The 14597-nt window shown below is 41.2% G+C and overlaps 1 protein-coding gene across 1 annotated transcript; it reads left to right on the top strand.

Annotated features, from left to right (window-relative positions):
- Positions 1-1836: 1836 nt before the first annotated feature.
- On the top strand, positions 1837-11641 carry LDHB (lactate dehydrogenase B). The gene is made up of 8 exons (XM_042890268.1): positions 1837-1946; positions 2201-2332; positions 5197-5314; positions 5783-5956; positions 8305-8478; positions 9780-9897; positions 10362-10485; positions 11295-11641. Exons 2-8 carry the CDS (start codon positions 2207-2209, stop codon positions 11460-11462), a joined length of 1002 nt encoding a protein of 333 aa, XP_042746202.1. The 5' UTR covers positions 1837-1946; positions 2201-2206; the 3' UTR covers positions 11463-11641.
- Positions 11642-14597: the final 2956 nt, after the last annotated feature.

Here is a 14597-nt window from a genome sequence, read left to right on the forward strand (position 1 = left end):
AGTGTTGCTGAGCATGGAAGAAAGAAAGGATAAGAAGAAATAGCAAACATTATTTTCTCCTAATTTTGTAACACTATTTCTTTGTAGCTGTCAAAGGAAAAAGCAGAGTCAGAACACTAAATTGTGCACAATTAAAAAAAAAAAGAAGAAGAAGAAAAAAAAGGAGAAAAAAAGCTTTAAAGTGCTGTATTGGGATATGGTATAATAGTCAGAGATACTGTGATGTGGGTTGTGGCTCCTGTTGCAGGAGCAGGAGGAGTTGTCATCGTGTCACTGCATCAGGTTACATCCCCTGTTCTTCCCAAAGCATTTGTGTGTAACTTCAGACGTGCCGTTGTCTCACCAGGATTTATTCAACTGCAAAATTTTAGCTGAATACAGCTGCGGGGCAAAAGCCATACTGCACAAAAATCACATACCACAGTTTGAGTAAATTTGCCCCCACATAAAATCACATAAAACGCTTTAGTTATGCACAACTCCCTGCTTGCAGTGAATCCTCTTAAAATTTCTCCTAGCTAAGTCTATGGCTCTGTGAAATAGAGAAAGCTTCTCCACCTTATCAGCTAATTGTGAAGGAAAACTCATGTGAAGGTCACTGCGTTCATGAACAGAGCAAGCAATACCCTGGGCTACATTAAAAGAGAGGTGACGAGCAGGGCATGGAAGGTGATTATCGCCTTCTCCTCTGCTCTCATGATCTCCATTTGGAATGCTGTGTCAAGATCTGTGACCTCCGGTGCAAGAAAGAGCTAGAGCTGTTGAAGTGGGTCCAGAGGAGGACCTGAGGATGCTCAGAGAGCTGGAGCACCTCTGCTGTAAAGAAAGGTTGAGGGAGTTAAACTTGTTTAGCTTAGGAGAACAGAAGGCTCTGACAAGACCTCATTACAGCCTTCCATTACATGAGATGAGCTACAAGCAGGAGGTAGAGTGACATTTTACAGTCTAATTGTGATCAGATAAAGGGAAATGGCTTTAAAATAAAAGAGAGGTGATTTAGGTTAGATGTTAGGAAGAAATTCTGTACTCAAAGGGCAGTGAGGCACTGAACAGACTATCTAGGGAAGCTGTGGATGCCTCATCCCTGGAGGTGCTCAGCATCAGGTTGGATGGGGCTCTGGGCAGCCTGATCTGGTGGGTGGCAGCCCTGCCTGCAGCACATGGTTGGGACTGGACGATCTTTAAGGTCTTTTCTAGCCCAAACCATTCTGTGATTCTGATTCTACCATTTACATGTGAAAAGCCAGAAGCAGGACAACAGCCATCTTGCAACCCGGGTGCCTACAGCACTGTCAACACAGTGCTCCCTGGAATCCAGTACTGCACTGCACTGCTCCCAGCTTTACTGCAGGCACCCTTGGGCTGATAGCCAACAAAATCATTCCAACCACCTGAATGCGGAAGGAGGAAGAAAGAGGGGAGGTGGGGGGTGGGGGGAGAGAGGAGGGGAGGTAGTGTTCTCTTTTTTGTGAGGCTGCTAGCAGTTGCACGGCATAGCGATGCTACAGGCCGTGCTGACCGGTTTCCTGCTCTCCTTATCCTGCAAACAATGCCTGGCTGCTGTGGGCCCACGTTGCAATAACCCTCACTGCGCAAACTTTTCGTTGCAATAACCCTTTTCTGAGGATAGCCCTCACTTCAGGGATCCCCGACAGCCACACCAGAAGGGCCTCCATCCCGACCGCGACACGTTCTCGCAGAGGACGTGGCGGGGGACCGGGGGGAGGAGGACGAGGGCGGACAGGCGTCACAGCCGAGCCTCCATCCTCAACGCGGATTGAACGCGGCAGCCGCCGCCTCCCATTGACGCTGCGCCCGCCCTAAGGGCTCGGTGAGGGGCTCCTCCACCCAACCCAGCCCGCCCCTTCCGCTGCAGAGCGCAGATTGCCCGAGCTCTGCCGGAGTCGCAGCGCTGTTCCCGTTTTTCCTTTTTCCGCACCGAACCGGTGGGTAGCGGGAGAGCGAGGTTTTCTCCGCGGCGAGGGAGGTGTTGGCGGCGGTTCGCTTCCCTTCCCCCCGAGGGTGGGTGGTGGGGTCCTCGTGGTCCGGAGGAGGCTGTGGGCTGGTGGGAAGGCTCTGCGTTTCGCGCTGCCGCAGTGGACCCCAGCCCCGTGGGAGCGAGCGGTAAGGTGCGGGGAGCGCGGGCGGGTGTTGGAATGCGGCCCCATTAAACCGTGCCTCCTTCAACCCCTTCTTGTAGGACGTTATGGCGACCCTGAAGGAGAAGCTGATCACCCCCGTGGCCGCGGGCAGCGCGGTCCCCAACAACAAGATCACCGTAGTGGGGGTCGGGCAGGTGGGGATGGCGTGTGCCATCAGCATCCTCGGCAAGGTACGGCCGCGGGGCGGCGCGGCGGCTCCTCGTGCTTGAGCACGTGGTGAGCGGCGGGGCGGGGGGAGGGTCGGGATGGATGCGGGGGTCACCTTCATTTTCTGTCCTATCAGCTGGTCCTGGAGGGATATTTCGTTGTGAAAATGCGCTGAGGCCATTCCCAAGCTCTTCTTTCTTTTCTTTTGAATTAAGAGTTTTCCGTAATACAGCTGGACTCTGCCCAGCGGAGCTCTTTTGCCCGCAAAGAATGCGGGCAAACCAGACATCAGTGCGAAGGGCAGGGTGGGAAACAGAACCGTAACTTCGTGATTTTTGTTCTCGTGCATCTATGTCCTACTGTCTCATCTCTGAAGGTACTGGCAACGATTATGGGTACCTTCCAAGGGCTGCTTGTTTTGCTTTAAGCTGCTCTTGTCTGATTGCATAATGCTGTGTCCAGAGCAGCATAAGAAACTAAAAATTAGGGCTCTAACTGGAGGTTGCCCTGCATATTTTTTTATTTTCTTTTTGGCAAATGTGTAAGAGGATCTTTGCCTTTTGCTTTTAGAGTGTGGTGAATGAATTAAATGTGATTTATTTTTGCCTTTTTGAAAAGACAAGTGGGAGCCACAGGTCTTCATTTTCTTCCCAAGAGGACAAGCAGACGTGCCCAACCCCCTTGAAATGGCAGATCTTATGTCAAATAGCTCACAGGGTTGGCATCAAGAATCTGGCATATACAGCTAAAACAGCTGTCATTTCATTGGAGACAGTCCATCCTGTAGTACCTCGAGGATATACGTGTTAAAGCACCAATTTTATTTGTGGGGAAAAAATGTTGAAGGTTTTTCACTTGCTGATACTTAAACCTTGCCACCAAGAAAGGATAATGGTAAGGAAAGGCTACTGGGAGGCAGGTACTGATGTGGAGGTAACTTTTTTTTTTTAATAAGTATATGAAACTGAAACGTAACTGACGGAGGGGAAGACCATTCACAAATTACTGCCTTCAAGGGTGGCAGAATAGAAGCCAGGTGAAATGACTGCAAGCTTCATTACAATCCTGCATTTGTGTTTAATATGCTGCTCTAAGCAGGATCATCTTGTGTACAGAAATGTAGCTTTTACTACGTTACTAAAATATTTGCTCCAAACCTAGAGTGGAAATTGAACTTAATCTTTCAGTCTTGAAATATGATGTAATGGAGTGAATTTCCTCAGCGTTCTGCTCTCCTCATTCTCTCGTATGTGTAAATTGCAGTACAAACCACCTTAACAGCTTTGCTTTGCTTAACAGCAAAACCACTTGATTCTTGTCACTGAATCGGATGTGGCTTTGACTTCTGCAAGATGATTGGCTGCCTGAAATGCCTTCTGCTTTTTGTTGAGCTGTGGCATAAAGCTTTGTGTGTGATTTTCTATGTGTTAGTATTCAGATACCTTTGGATCCTAATGCTAATACTAAGTTTACTTCATACTTGTGCTATTTCATACATCGTTTCAGTGACACTACATTTACACATCAGTTATTTTTAGCTCTCAGAAACAAATCACTGATGTTACTGTACTGTTCTGGGAATGGAAAGTTCTTCGGTCTCAAGGCAGCTTATTTTTAAGGGGAATATTTTAAGTTGCTTTCGATGTGGTGATTGTGCAGACTTCATTCCTGTGTGTGCTAATGGCAAGCTGAATTTCTCTCCAGGCAACAATGATGCAAATTCATGAAGTCAGTTCTTGGAGTGATTCCAGGTATTCCCACGGTTCAGTGGGAACTGGCTCCTTCACCTGCAAAGTCAGTTGAATGTTTGGTGCAAGGTCTGGACTGAGGCCCACATTATTATGCTGTATATATAAATCCATAAGTAATCACATCTCTGTACACAGGCTGTTTTCAGATTTCAATTTCAGTAATTTCTTAGCTTAACACTAGTGTTTTCTATTAGGATTTTTTTAATGTTGAAACAAGTGAGATTTTTAGTTTGCTTTTCATCTGCAGAGTACAATTAGTGCTGAGTATGAACTCCTAAATTTTTCTTCCAGTGACTGATTAACTGTTCTGAACGTAAACAGTTTGCACAAAAGCAACAGACCAGTGCAATTTTTTTACATCTAAAGTGAAAAATTTAAATATATTTGCTATTAAATGATTTTTCCAAATGAAAACGGTGCATATTGTGGTGTGCTTAGTTGATGCCAATATTTCCAATGGGTGTCACCCTTCTATATAAAGCTTAAGAGAAGCTTTAAGATAATGCTTTCAACAGCATAGAAGTGGCCTAATGGATGCTGTCAGGTGAAGATACCTAGGGAAAACAACTACTAATTTGGTTTTCAATGTAACCTAATGAATGATGAAACTTCAAATTACAGTAGAATTTACAAGGGTGGTTAATGCTTCCATCAGAAGATGGTAGTGCTCTGTGTTAAAGCAAGAGCATCTTCCATCTATATTTCACCATCTTCCTATTTTGAGACCATATAATATTAACTCTTAACTCAGTGTGGCTTGACAACAAGCATATATGTTTAAATGCTTTGCAAAGCAGTACATTTTAACAGCTCTAACTTTTGTTCTGATTGAATGAGCTTAGAGGACTCCTTACAATTCTGAAAGATACAGCATGTCTTTTCAAATGCATTAATAGTAGAGGGGTAGCTGTGCACTCACATTCCACAGATAACTTTTTCAGAAGGTCTGAATAAGGCTGGCAAGCTTGTGCTGAAGCAGCCTGTGGCTCTGTTCTGATGCATCTCACAGTAGCACCAAGAGTTTTGTCCTGGTTAGCCTTTGCAGAACAGTTGCTTTCAGATGTAAAGACGCAACTTTTAAATGTGAGTTAACAGCTAATAATGTGTTACTTCCTTAAATGTAATTATTTCTTCAGGGTCTTTGTGATGAGCTTGCTTTGGTTGATGTTTTGGAAGACAAACTAAAAGGAGAAATGATGGATCTACAGCATGGGAGCTTGTTCCTTCAGACTCATAAGATTGTGGCAGACAAAGGTGAACTTCAGATTCTTTGTAACAATATTCTGTAAGCTTAATTGTATTGCTCATGTGATCAGAACTCTCAGGGTTTGGCATCAAAAGATTTAAATTAATGAATTGGGGTGAGATTTTAGTCTCTCATAATCCCAATGGGGAGTGGTCCTTAATCTAAGCTTTCCTATATCTCTTAATGGTCGCTTTACTATTTTGGGCAACAGTTAAAATTGATTTTAATGGAATGCTAGTACCTCTGTAATGAAGAACAAATACCTTTCTTACTGTACAGATGGTAGAAATGAGATTTGGGGGGGGGGTGTTGAATGTAATAGAGGTCCGTGTGCTGATACATCAGGATGACATCTTACATTTGGGCTTGAATGTTGGTACAGTACAGCAGCTACTTGGAATACCTGTATGAAAATGATACTGTTGAAGTTCCTTATAAACATATTTAATGGTCTTTATCTCTACACATGGTTGTAGATTATGCTGTCACAGCCAACTCCAAGATTGTGGTAGTAACTGCAGGTGTTCGTCAGCAAGAGGGGGAGAGTCGTCTCAACCTGGTTCAGAGGAACGTGAACGTCTTCAAATTCATCGTTCCTCAGATTGTGAAATACAGCCCCAATTGCACCATCCTGGTGGTTTCCAACCCAGGTAAAGAAGATCTCTAGAACACCTACGTTTTCTGTTTTTAGAATATTAGTGATGCCTCATTAATCTTCTCAAATATAATTTCCAGTATGAAATTTCTTATCTTTATTTGGACATCTGCTGTATAGTTGCTAACAGTGAAAATATTAGAGCTCTAGGAATTTGATATTATTTATTCAGGACTCTTCATGATTTGTATTTTAAAGCATTTCTAATGATAAGTACTTGAGTTCTTACCTACTTTAGCTTTATCAGGAGGTAGCTTTACATTTCTAGCTCAAAAGGTTTGAATGATTGGGAGATACTTGCTTGTAAGTAGTGTGTAAATCAAACTCCTTGACTGGGGCTTGTCATAAAATGGCCTGGCTTGAAAAGGACCACAATGATCATCTAGTTCCAGTCCCTCTGCTGTGTGCAGGGTCACCAACCATCGGAACAGGCTGCCCAGAGCCACATCCAGCCTGGCCTTGAATGCCTCCAGGGATGGGGCATCCACAACTTTCTTGGGCAACCTGTTCCAGTGTGTCACCACCCACTGTGTGAGAAACTTGCTCTCTGATATCTAACCTAAACCTGCTCTGTCTCAGTTTAAAACCATTCCCCCTTGTCCTATCAAGGGATAGGATAAGACTGGATATGGCCATTCTTCAGAATGGAGGATCTGCCCTTTAAGATATCAACCATGCTTGTTAAACAGCTGTAGTAACATTGAAATAAGTATTAATACAACTGTTATATGGCTGTATTAATACAGCCATATATTCAGGAGATAATATTTGCATGCTGAGGCTCATGGTAAGAGGAAGTATAAACTCCGGTATGCATCGTAGGAAGTCTCTGTGGGGTGGTTTTTCTTTGATTCAGCACCAGAGAAAAGCAGCTGCTACGGAGCCCTGGCAATGAGGTGAGACTGCTTTTAAAGCACCTTAACAGTTAAAACACAGCACGTGTGTGTAAAACTAGCAAGTCAGCTGCTGTCTGAGTAATTAGGTAGTGTACAAATTGTACTATTGAGTACTGGTATACTGAGCAAGTGACTTCTGTGCAAGTACAATAACATGGCAATTTTAAACTTATCTAAAAATGAGATCACAGATAAAATTGTTCTTGTTCTAGCAAGGCTGAATTCAAACTCAGACTCCTTTCCAACTGAGCGTGTTGCTTTTTCCAGAATTACTTTCCTTTTTTTTTTTTTTTTTTTTTTTTTTAACTCAGGATCTGTGGAATCCTTGTGTTCACTAGTTTTACATAATGTAGCTATTGTAAGCCTCTTAGAAAGGACTTCAGAGGTATCAGGCTATCAGGCGTGTCCACTAGCTGTGTGTTGGTGTAACTCTGTGTCCTTCCTGGTGACTTGCCCAGAGCTGTCTGGACTTCAACACAGATAGCACTGCCCACGTTCCCTCCTGTATAAAAAACTGTATTGTTGGCAAGCAGTGAGACAAAACTGTGCCTCAAAGCTTGGATATGTCCAGGGGAAATGTAGCTGTTTGAGAAGCCAGTACTCCGTAGTCTGCACATAGATCACTGTGGCCCTGGTAGGAGCAGTACCAGTTGTGGCTATAGCAAAGCAGTGCTAATGGGAACGCCCCTTATAACATGAAGGTGTAAACTGCACTGAGACTGCATGCTTTTGTTGCCCAAGCAAGTGATCTATATATAAATACAATAAATCTCCCTCTGGAGAGCCAGTTTTCCTTTGAGACTTTTGGAGTCAGTGTTCAGTGTTGTGGCCTGATGATTATTCTTGCTTTGGAGCTGTGGATTTGAGTTTTCCTTCAGCCTGCCCCAGCCTTAATTGGCTTGTTTTTCTCTAAATCTATTTTTAGAGCCACATGCAGCCAAAACACAGAGCTCCTTTAGCTTTTCTTGCTACAGAAGTAACCACTGTAGAAACTGTTTAATGAACAGATGCATTCAAGAAGTGAACCTGGAGTAGGAGTAGTGTATGTACATGTAAAGATCTTTTTTTTTTTTTTTCCCCACTGTAAGTTGCTTTGCTGCTGCTTGTGAAAAAGTGGAACGTAATGTTACTTCAGGATATTGCTTCACTATTTTAGACAGAGAAAAATTTTAGTCCCAGTTCTGGGTGCTTTGAGAGATTTAGTTCTAGCTGGATACTAATTTCCAAAGACCTTTGGTTTTTCTGAAAGGTAGCTAGACGGGTCCTAAACGTCTGGTAACTTATTCACCTTAGTCCTGTGAATAAACAGACCTAAAATACAGTGACCAGTGAGTTCACTTATGTTTCGAGTCTTCCTCAGAGCCCTACCACTTGCAGCAAATACTTGGTGTGTTATTTCTGGTGTACGTGAACGGTTTAACTCACTATGCATGTTCTTCTTTTTTAGTGGATATATTAACCTATGTCACATGGAAGCTGAGTGGCCTGCCAAAGCACCGTGTGATTGGAAGTGGCTGCAATCTAGACACAGCTAGATTCCGCTACCTGATGGCTGAGAGACTTGATATCCACCCGACCAGCTGCCATGGCTGGATTTTAGGAGAACATGGTGATTCTAGCGGTAAGGAGCACTGTGGAAGATTTTATTTTTATTTTTTGATTAAACAATACAGTACTAGAGGTTGAAGCTGCATGTGTTAAAAATCCTGAATGAACAGATATAGCTGGGCTTGAGTGGCTAGCAGCACTTTGTTGTCTTTATAGTGAGTTGAGGCAATTAATTCCAGGAAATCCTGCTACTGTTTTTTTTTCCTTTCAGCTAACATTATTGTGGATGTATAATTAAATCCTGACTTGAAAAGGCCTTTTTTTTTTTTTTTCTTAAATGAATCCTAAGAATTCCAGTTCTCTTCCTTTACTTGTAGTTTTTGGATTTCCATCATCTATATTGTCTGCAGCAAGGCTCTCTGCTGAAAGCTGTATTAGTGTTATTACTACGTCAGTAAATGGGATTGTTGCAAATAGTCTAAAAGCCTAGTAATCCAGATTGAAGTAAACAAAAATCCCTTTATTTTGTGAATTTCCTCCATGCTATTTCAATAGAAGCTTCAAGAGAAGCTTCTTTGATTTCATGGTATTAAATTTGTCTTAGTTCAGCTTTTATGTTTATTTAAAGTCTGACAGGATGCAGCAGAACAACTATATGGATGATGGTACTGCTTTGAATTTTAGTGCTGTGTGTTTTTTAAGAGATCCACATTTCACAGTGTCACACTGCATCTGATCAAAGTAGTGTCTCATCAACTACAGTACTAACTGAAGCCAACTCTACAGTAAGAGAGCTTATTCTGCTTCACTGTTTCATCTATTTTTGCTTTGAAGTATCTAGAAAAATTCCTAGTGTGTTTGCAGAATGAATCTCCTTGTAAGCTTTTGATATGAAAGGAGATTGACAAATTCCTTTCTTGGTATTCTAAGCTTGCATATTGCTAACTTGTTCAGGGAAATAGAGTACAGTTCTTGGAGGCTAATACTCATACTGATCAGTGGGGCAGCAAATGTACAGACAGCGATTCTTCAGTAAAATTTGTTCTAAAAAGCTGAATAAATAGTTCAGATAGTTCAGTCTGTCTGTAGGAATTTGAGGTTTCTGACTTGGAAAAAATAGCTCTCTAAACCTTTGAAGGACTGAAAGTTCTGTTATTCATGTGTACGGATGAATTTCAGTGTCAGTACTGAAGTATTTTCAGAATGTTCTGACACCCAGTGTTCTCAGAATTAATTCTTGTTGAATGAAGATCTGCCTCAAACTTTATTGTGGCTCCGGCTGCTATTGTTTTGTTTCATTAATATGTCCTAGCTAGACCAAGAGCAGGTGGAGTTGCTAAGTGCTGTGGAGCTTATATTCTCTTTCTGTTGCAGTGGCTGTTTGGAGTGGAGTTAATGTGGCAGGTGTTTCTCTCCAGGAGCTGAATCCTGCCATGGGTACTGACAAAGACAGTGAGAACTGGAAGGAAGTCCACAAGCAGGTTGTTGAAAGGTACAGTGAGTTAAGGAATAATGTGGGTGCATGTAATAATGGAGATGGCTTTTCTGCATGCTGCATTTCCTTTCCACCTCAGTTTTTGTGTATTCAGAATGACAATTTAAATCACTGTTCCACTGATTTGAATAGAGAATTTGTTGTACATGGCTTTCTATTTTTCACTATCAGAATTGTTCATATGGGGAAGCTATTTTTCTTTTTTCAGCTAATGCTGAGAGAACAATAGGGTTTATTGTTATACATTTGGGTTAACGTAAGCTCTATATTTTATGCTCTAATGCTGGAATGTTTAACTTCTTTGGCATTTATAGTTCTAAAAGTTGTAGTGTGTCATAGGAGTGTGTTGTGGCTTTGTGTTTTCTTTTTTAGATAGCGAATGTTTGCTTATCTAAGACTTCGTCTTCAGTATACTTTGAATGCTCTTTAACTAATCCTAGTATATTTCAATGTTTCTGTAGTGCCTATGAGGTAATCAGACTCAAGGGGTATACAAACTGGGCCATTGGCCTTAGCGTTGCTGAGCTCTGTGAGACAATGCTGAAGAACTTGTGCCGAGTTCATTCTGTGTCAACACTGGTAAAGGTAAGAAATGTTGGCGTACTGGATGCTCTAGCACAGTTTTTGTTATGGAAAAATTGAACAGTGTCAGTTAGCAAGGTGGTGAACAAAGGAAGCTTTGTTATTTTTTTTTTTTAAGAATCTACTCTGAATTTCAGGTGTTAAAAGGGAGCATCCTATTGTAATTTTATCTCCTGACTTCTTAGTTCTCTGCTCCATAATTGTAAGAAGGGTAAGCAAATACTGTACTGCCCAGCATTGTATTACCTTTGTGTGAAATTTGCCATACAGCTTCATTAAAAGAGGCTGTCAGTGGGGGGGAAAAAAAAAAAAAAAAAAAAAAAAAGATAACTTAGTGGAAGCCCAAATGTGTTAAATGTGTTTCCATGAAACACTCCCTTGCTAAGGGTGCTGGGGCAGAACGCATGTTTTTTGTCTATTTATCTGTATCTAGTCTGTGCCAGCTGAATAACCTCTAGTAGACCAATGGGCTCTGAGCTGGCTGATTTTACAGCATCCTCTATAGTCAGAAAAAAGATCTGCCATTTCTGCATTTCTGCTTGCTCTAATCCTACAGCTTTTGAGTTTTGTCAGCCTACTTGTTAGATATAAATGGGATTTTTGGAGTTAGGATTTATGAAATAATCAATTTCATTATTGCTGTTTGCTTTAAACCAAGTCTATTTTCAAATATGCAGACTGAAAATTTTCTGCAAGCTGCAGAGTAGTAGTCTTAAGATCTGATGTCAGAAGGCTTCCTGCTGTATAAATTAAAAGCAGCTCTGGAGTTACGGATTCCCATCACTGATGTAATACTCTTTTGTTTGTGACAGGGCATGTATGGCATTGAGAACGATGTCTTCCTGAGCCTGCCTTGTGTTCTGAGTGCCTCTGGATTGACAAGTGTCATCAACCAAAAGCTGAAGGATGATGAAGTGGCTCAGCTGAAGAAGAGTGCAGACACATTGTGGAGCATCCAGAAAGATCTTAAAGATCTGTAACTCCCGTGTTAGATCGCAGCAGTAGAAAAACAGCGTGTACAAATGTGGGCTCTCTACTCGCTATCCATCTCTATGGTTAACATTAATGCTCTTCCAGACTGAGCTTTTGTCCACAGTAGCTAAGCATAAGCTTGTTGTAACGCACAGACCTTAAGAACAAATAAAGCAACTTTAAGGCATGTTTTGGTGTCCTAGTGACTTATTTCTGGTGTTTACAGCTTGTCCTGACCATAGCGTTCACCATTAATATCTGCCACCTGATACATGACAGTGTAGACACATGTATTTTGTAACATAAAGTTAGTAAAAATGTAGTAATTACCTGTGGAGGGACTGCAATAATACAATCTTATTGGAAATAATTTCTGTACAGTAGAAAACTTGAAATTCAGATGCTGACTTAAGCTCCTGGGAATTGAAACTTTTCTGATATTTTAACTGTTGGGTAAAATAAATTGATCTGTAGGTCTGGAAACCTGCTATGAAAAATATTTATGTAGATATCCTGAAGTTTTATTACCTAAATTGATGTTTTCTACTCTATAGAGTAGATACTAACTATAAAATAATGAAAAGAGTAAGTTGCTGAGAATGACACTACTTCATTTGCTCTCGCTTTGACCAATGTATCTCAAAAATGAATGGTGTAGGGACTTAAAAATAAATAAATAAATCAATAAATTAAAAAAAAAAAAAAAAAAATGGAGGAGGCTCACTGATGCAATTCCTCACTGTTCTGTTGTTGCTGTTGCCAGAGAGGAGATCAGTGTCTGCTTCACTGCACCCCTTGTGATGAAGCTGTAGGCCACCAAGAGGCCTCTCTCCTCTGTGCTAACAAACTAGGGGAACTCAGGTGCTCTCATATCTTTCCTCTAGATGCTTCACAACCTTTATATTTCTCCTTCGGACACTCTAATGTTACGTCCTTAAGTTGTGGCACTGACAACACACATGAGATTCGAGGTGAGGCTGCACTCCGTGGAGAGCCAGGCAATTTCTTCTCTTGGTTGGTTAGCCATGTTGTGCTGTTCACTTGGCTCTTTTGACTGCCAGGACAGTTGTGCTCAGAAAGATAAAACTCAGGCTTAATACTAAATTGCTTGTCTGAGGCTTAGGAGGCAGTTGTGTTTTATTATGTGATGTTAGACTCTGTCCTTTGGCATTGAGAGTTTTGTAAATGTGTGGTGGGGAAGGTCTTTCCCTTACTCGTTTTTCCTCTTTAATTTTTGAAGTGAGAATCAAGGTTACATTTTTGGCTGCTTAGTGATCTCCTTTGATGCCTAAAAGGAAAATCCATAAAAACTGAATGCATTTGAGTATTAAAATCCACAGCATGTTCAGTAGGTTAACTGCATAGATCCTTCTCCACTTTGTTCATACTTGTACTGTTTTTGGTCAATGATATAAAATTCAAAAATATGTTGTGGAATTTAACTTTTTTAGGATTATTAAGGCTGGTATGTGTGAAGAGGCATCAGCTGTCTTAGAGGACAGAGAGTGGGCAGTTTTCCTTTCTGTCTGCGAATCTTGATTATTCTTGAAGTTCTCAGCCATAAAACTGATTTTTGTCCCTGACTAAATCAGCATGCAATCCTTACTCATCAAAGAGCAGGGTCTTACTTTGTGTTCTGAGATCAGCAAACTGATACCTCAGGTTGTGATGCCTTGAAATTAACACAGGAATCACTGCCTGTGCTGGGAAGCTGTTGTCACTCTAGTGACTGTCTGTTCAAAACTCTCTGTATCCACATGTTGCATTCTTTTTTTTTTAAGTGATCATAAATTCAACATTAACACAGCATCTTTTGTGCCTTGTCAGAGAGCTAAAGACTGTCCCTATCACAAGAAGGTGCAGCCTGTGACAAGATAGAGTGGCTGTATATAAACAAGAAAGGTAATTGAAAGAATGAGGAAATCTCATCAGTCTGCAAGATGAGCAGTTCTTGAACTGTCAGAACACCCTGACTACTTATTTCTACTTCTAGGGAAATGATGTCACAAAGGAATATTCTAAGAAATAACAATAAAGTGGCCTTGTGTGCATAATGGGTGGGGATTGGTTCAAAATTGTTAAACATCAACAACTATCTCAGTCTAGGAAATTTTCAGATTTTATTAATAAACTCTTCAGATTACTTTTGGCATTACTGATATTTGTAAGTAGTATGCAAGTACATTAATAACTATAATTATTTTTTGTTAGGATTCTTATCACATAAGATCTTCATAGCAGTTGGATGGCTATAGAATAGCTTTCCCATGCATGCTTCCACAATAGCAGCCTATTGCTTTCTGTTCGTCTGGAGTTCGTCTGTAATATAAACTTACACAGCAAACATAAAAATTCCTTAATGACTATACTGCCTTAGTTTTCACCTAACAGATACTTGTGGCTTTTGTACATAGCAGACTCCTTATCTTGTCTATGTTCTGCTTTTACAGTCCCATAGATACATGAACTTTACTCCTGTCAAAGGCAATGCAGGTCTTTAAACACATTCCTATGTATCAAGAGGTACCTTGGTCTAAGAGAAAACATCATGGTGCTGTTGGACTTTATGTTGAAATAAGCAAGAAAAGCCAGCACACAGAAGCAGAACACTTCAGAAAGCACTGAGGACAGCTTGCTTGACTCTCACGAGGTAAGAGCACTAAGGTAGTTTTGACTGATGTAAGGACCTAACCCTCCTGTATTTGCAGGTTTATAGCTAGAGTACGGAACAGAAAGTCAGTCTGACTGCTCTGCAAGCGTCAGACAAGAGATGAGGAAATACCATTGGAAAATAGAGAGAGGAGGGATATTACTGGCATGGTGATACCAGAAGGCCAGAATGTCATCCTCCACGTTACACTTAACCTCGAATATATGCTTATTACCACTGTATTTGCAACATAGATTTATAAATAAAATAAATGCTAAGGAGAAAGCTTGAATTTTTCTATCTGCGCATTCAAACCTTTAAGGTAAGTGGGTATGCATACATCAACTATACTGCAATTATTTTTTGTTAGGAGGCTTGTCACATAGTCTTGTATCTTCACTACAGTTGCTGTAGAATAGCTTCTTCATGTATGCTTACAGAACAGCAAGCAAACTATCACCTTCTGTTACTCGAATATCCTTTGCATCCTCGG

This window comes from Lagopus leucura, unplaced genomic scaffold (genome assembly GCF_019238085.1).
Source record: "Lagopus leucura isolate 7727_CA_CO unplaced genomic scaffold, USGS_WTPT01 Super-Scaffold_100159, whole genome shotgun sequence".
NCBI lineage: Eukaryota > Metazoa > Chordata > Aves > Galliformes > Phasianidae > Lagopus > Lagopus leucura.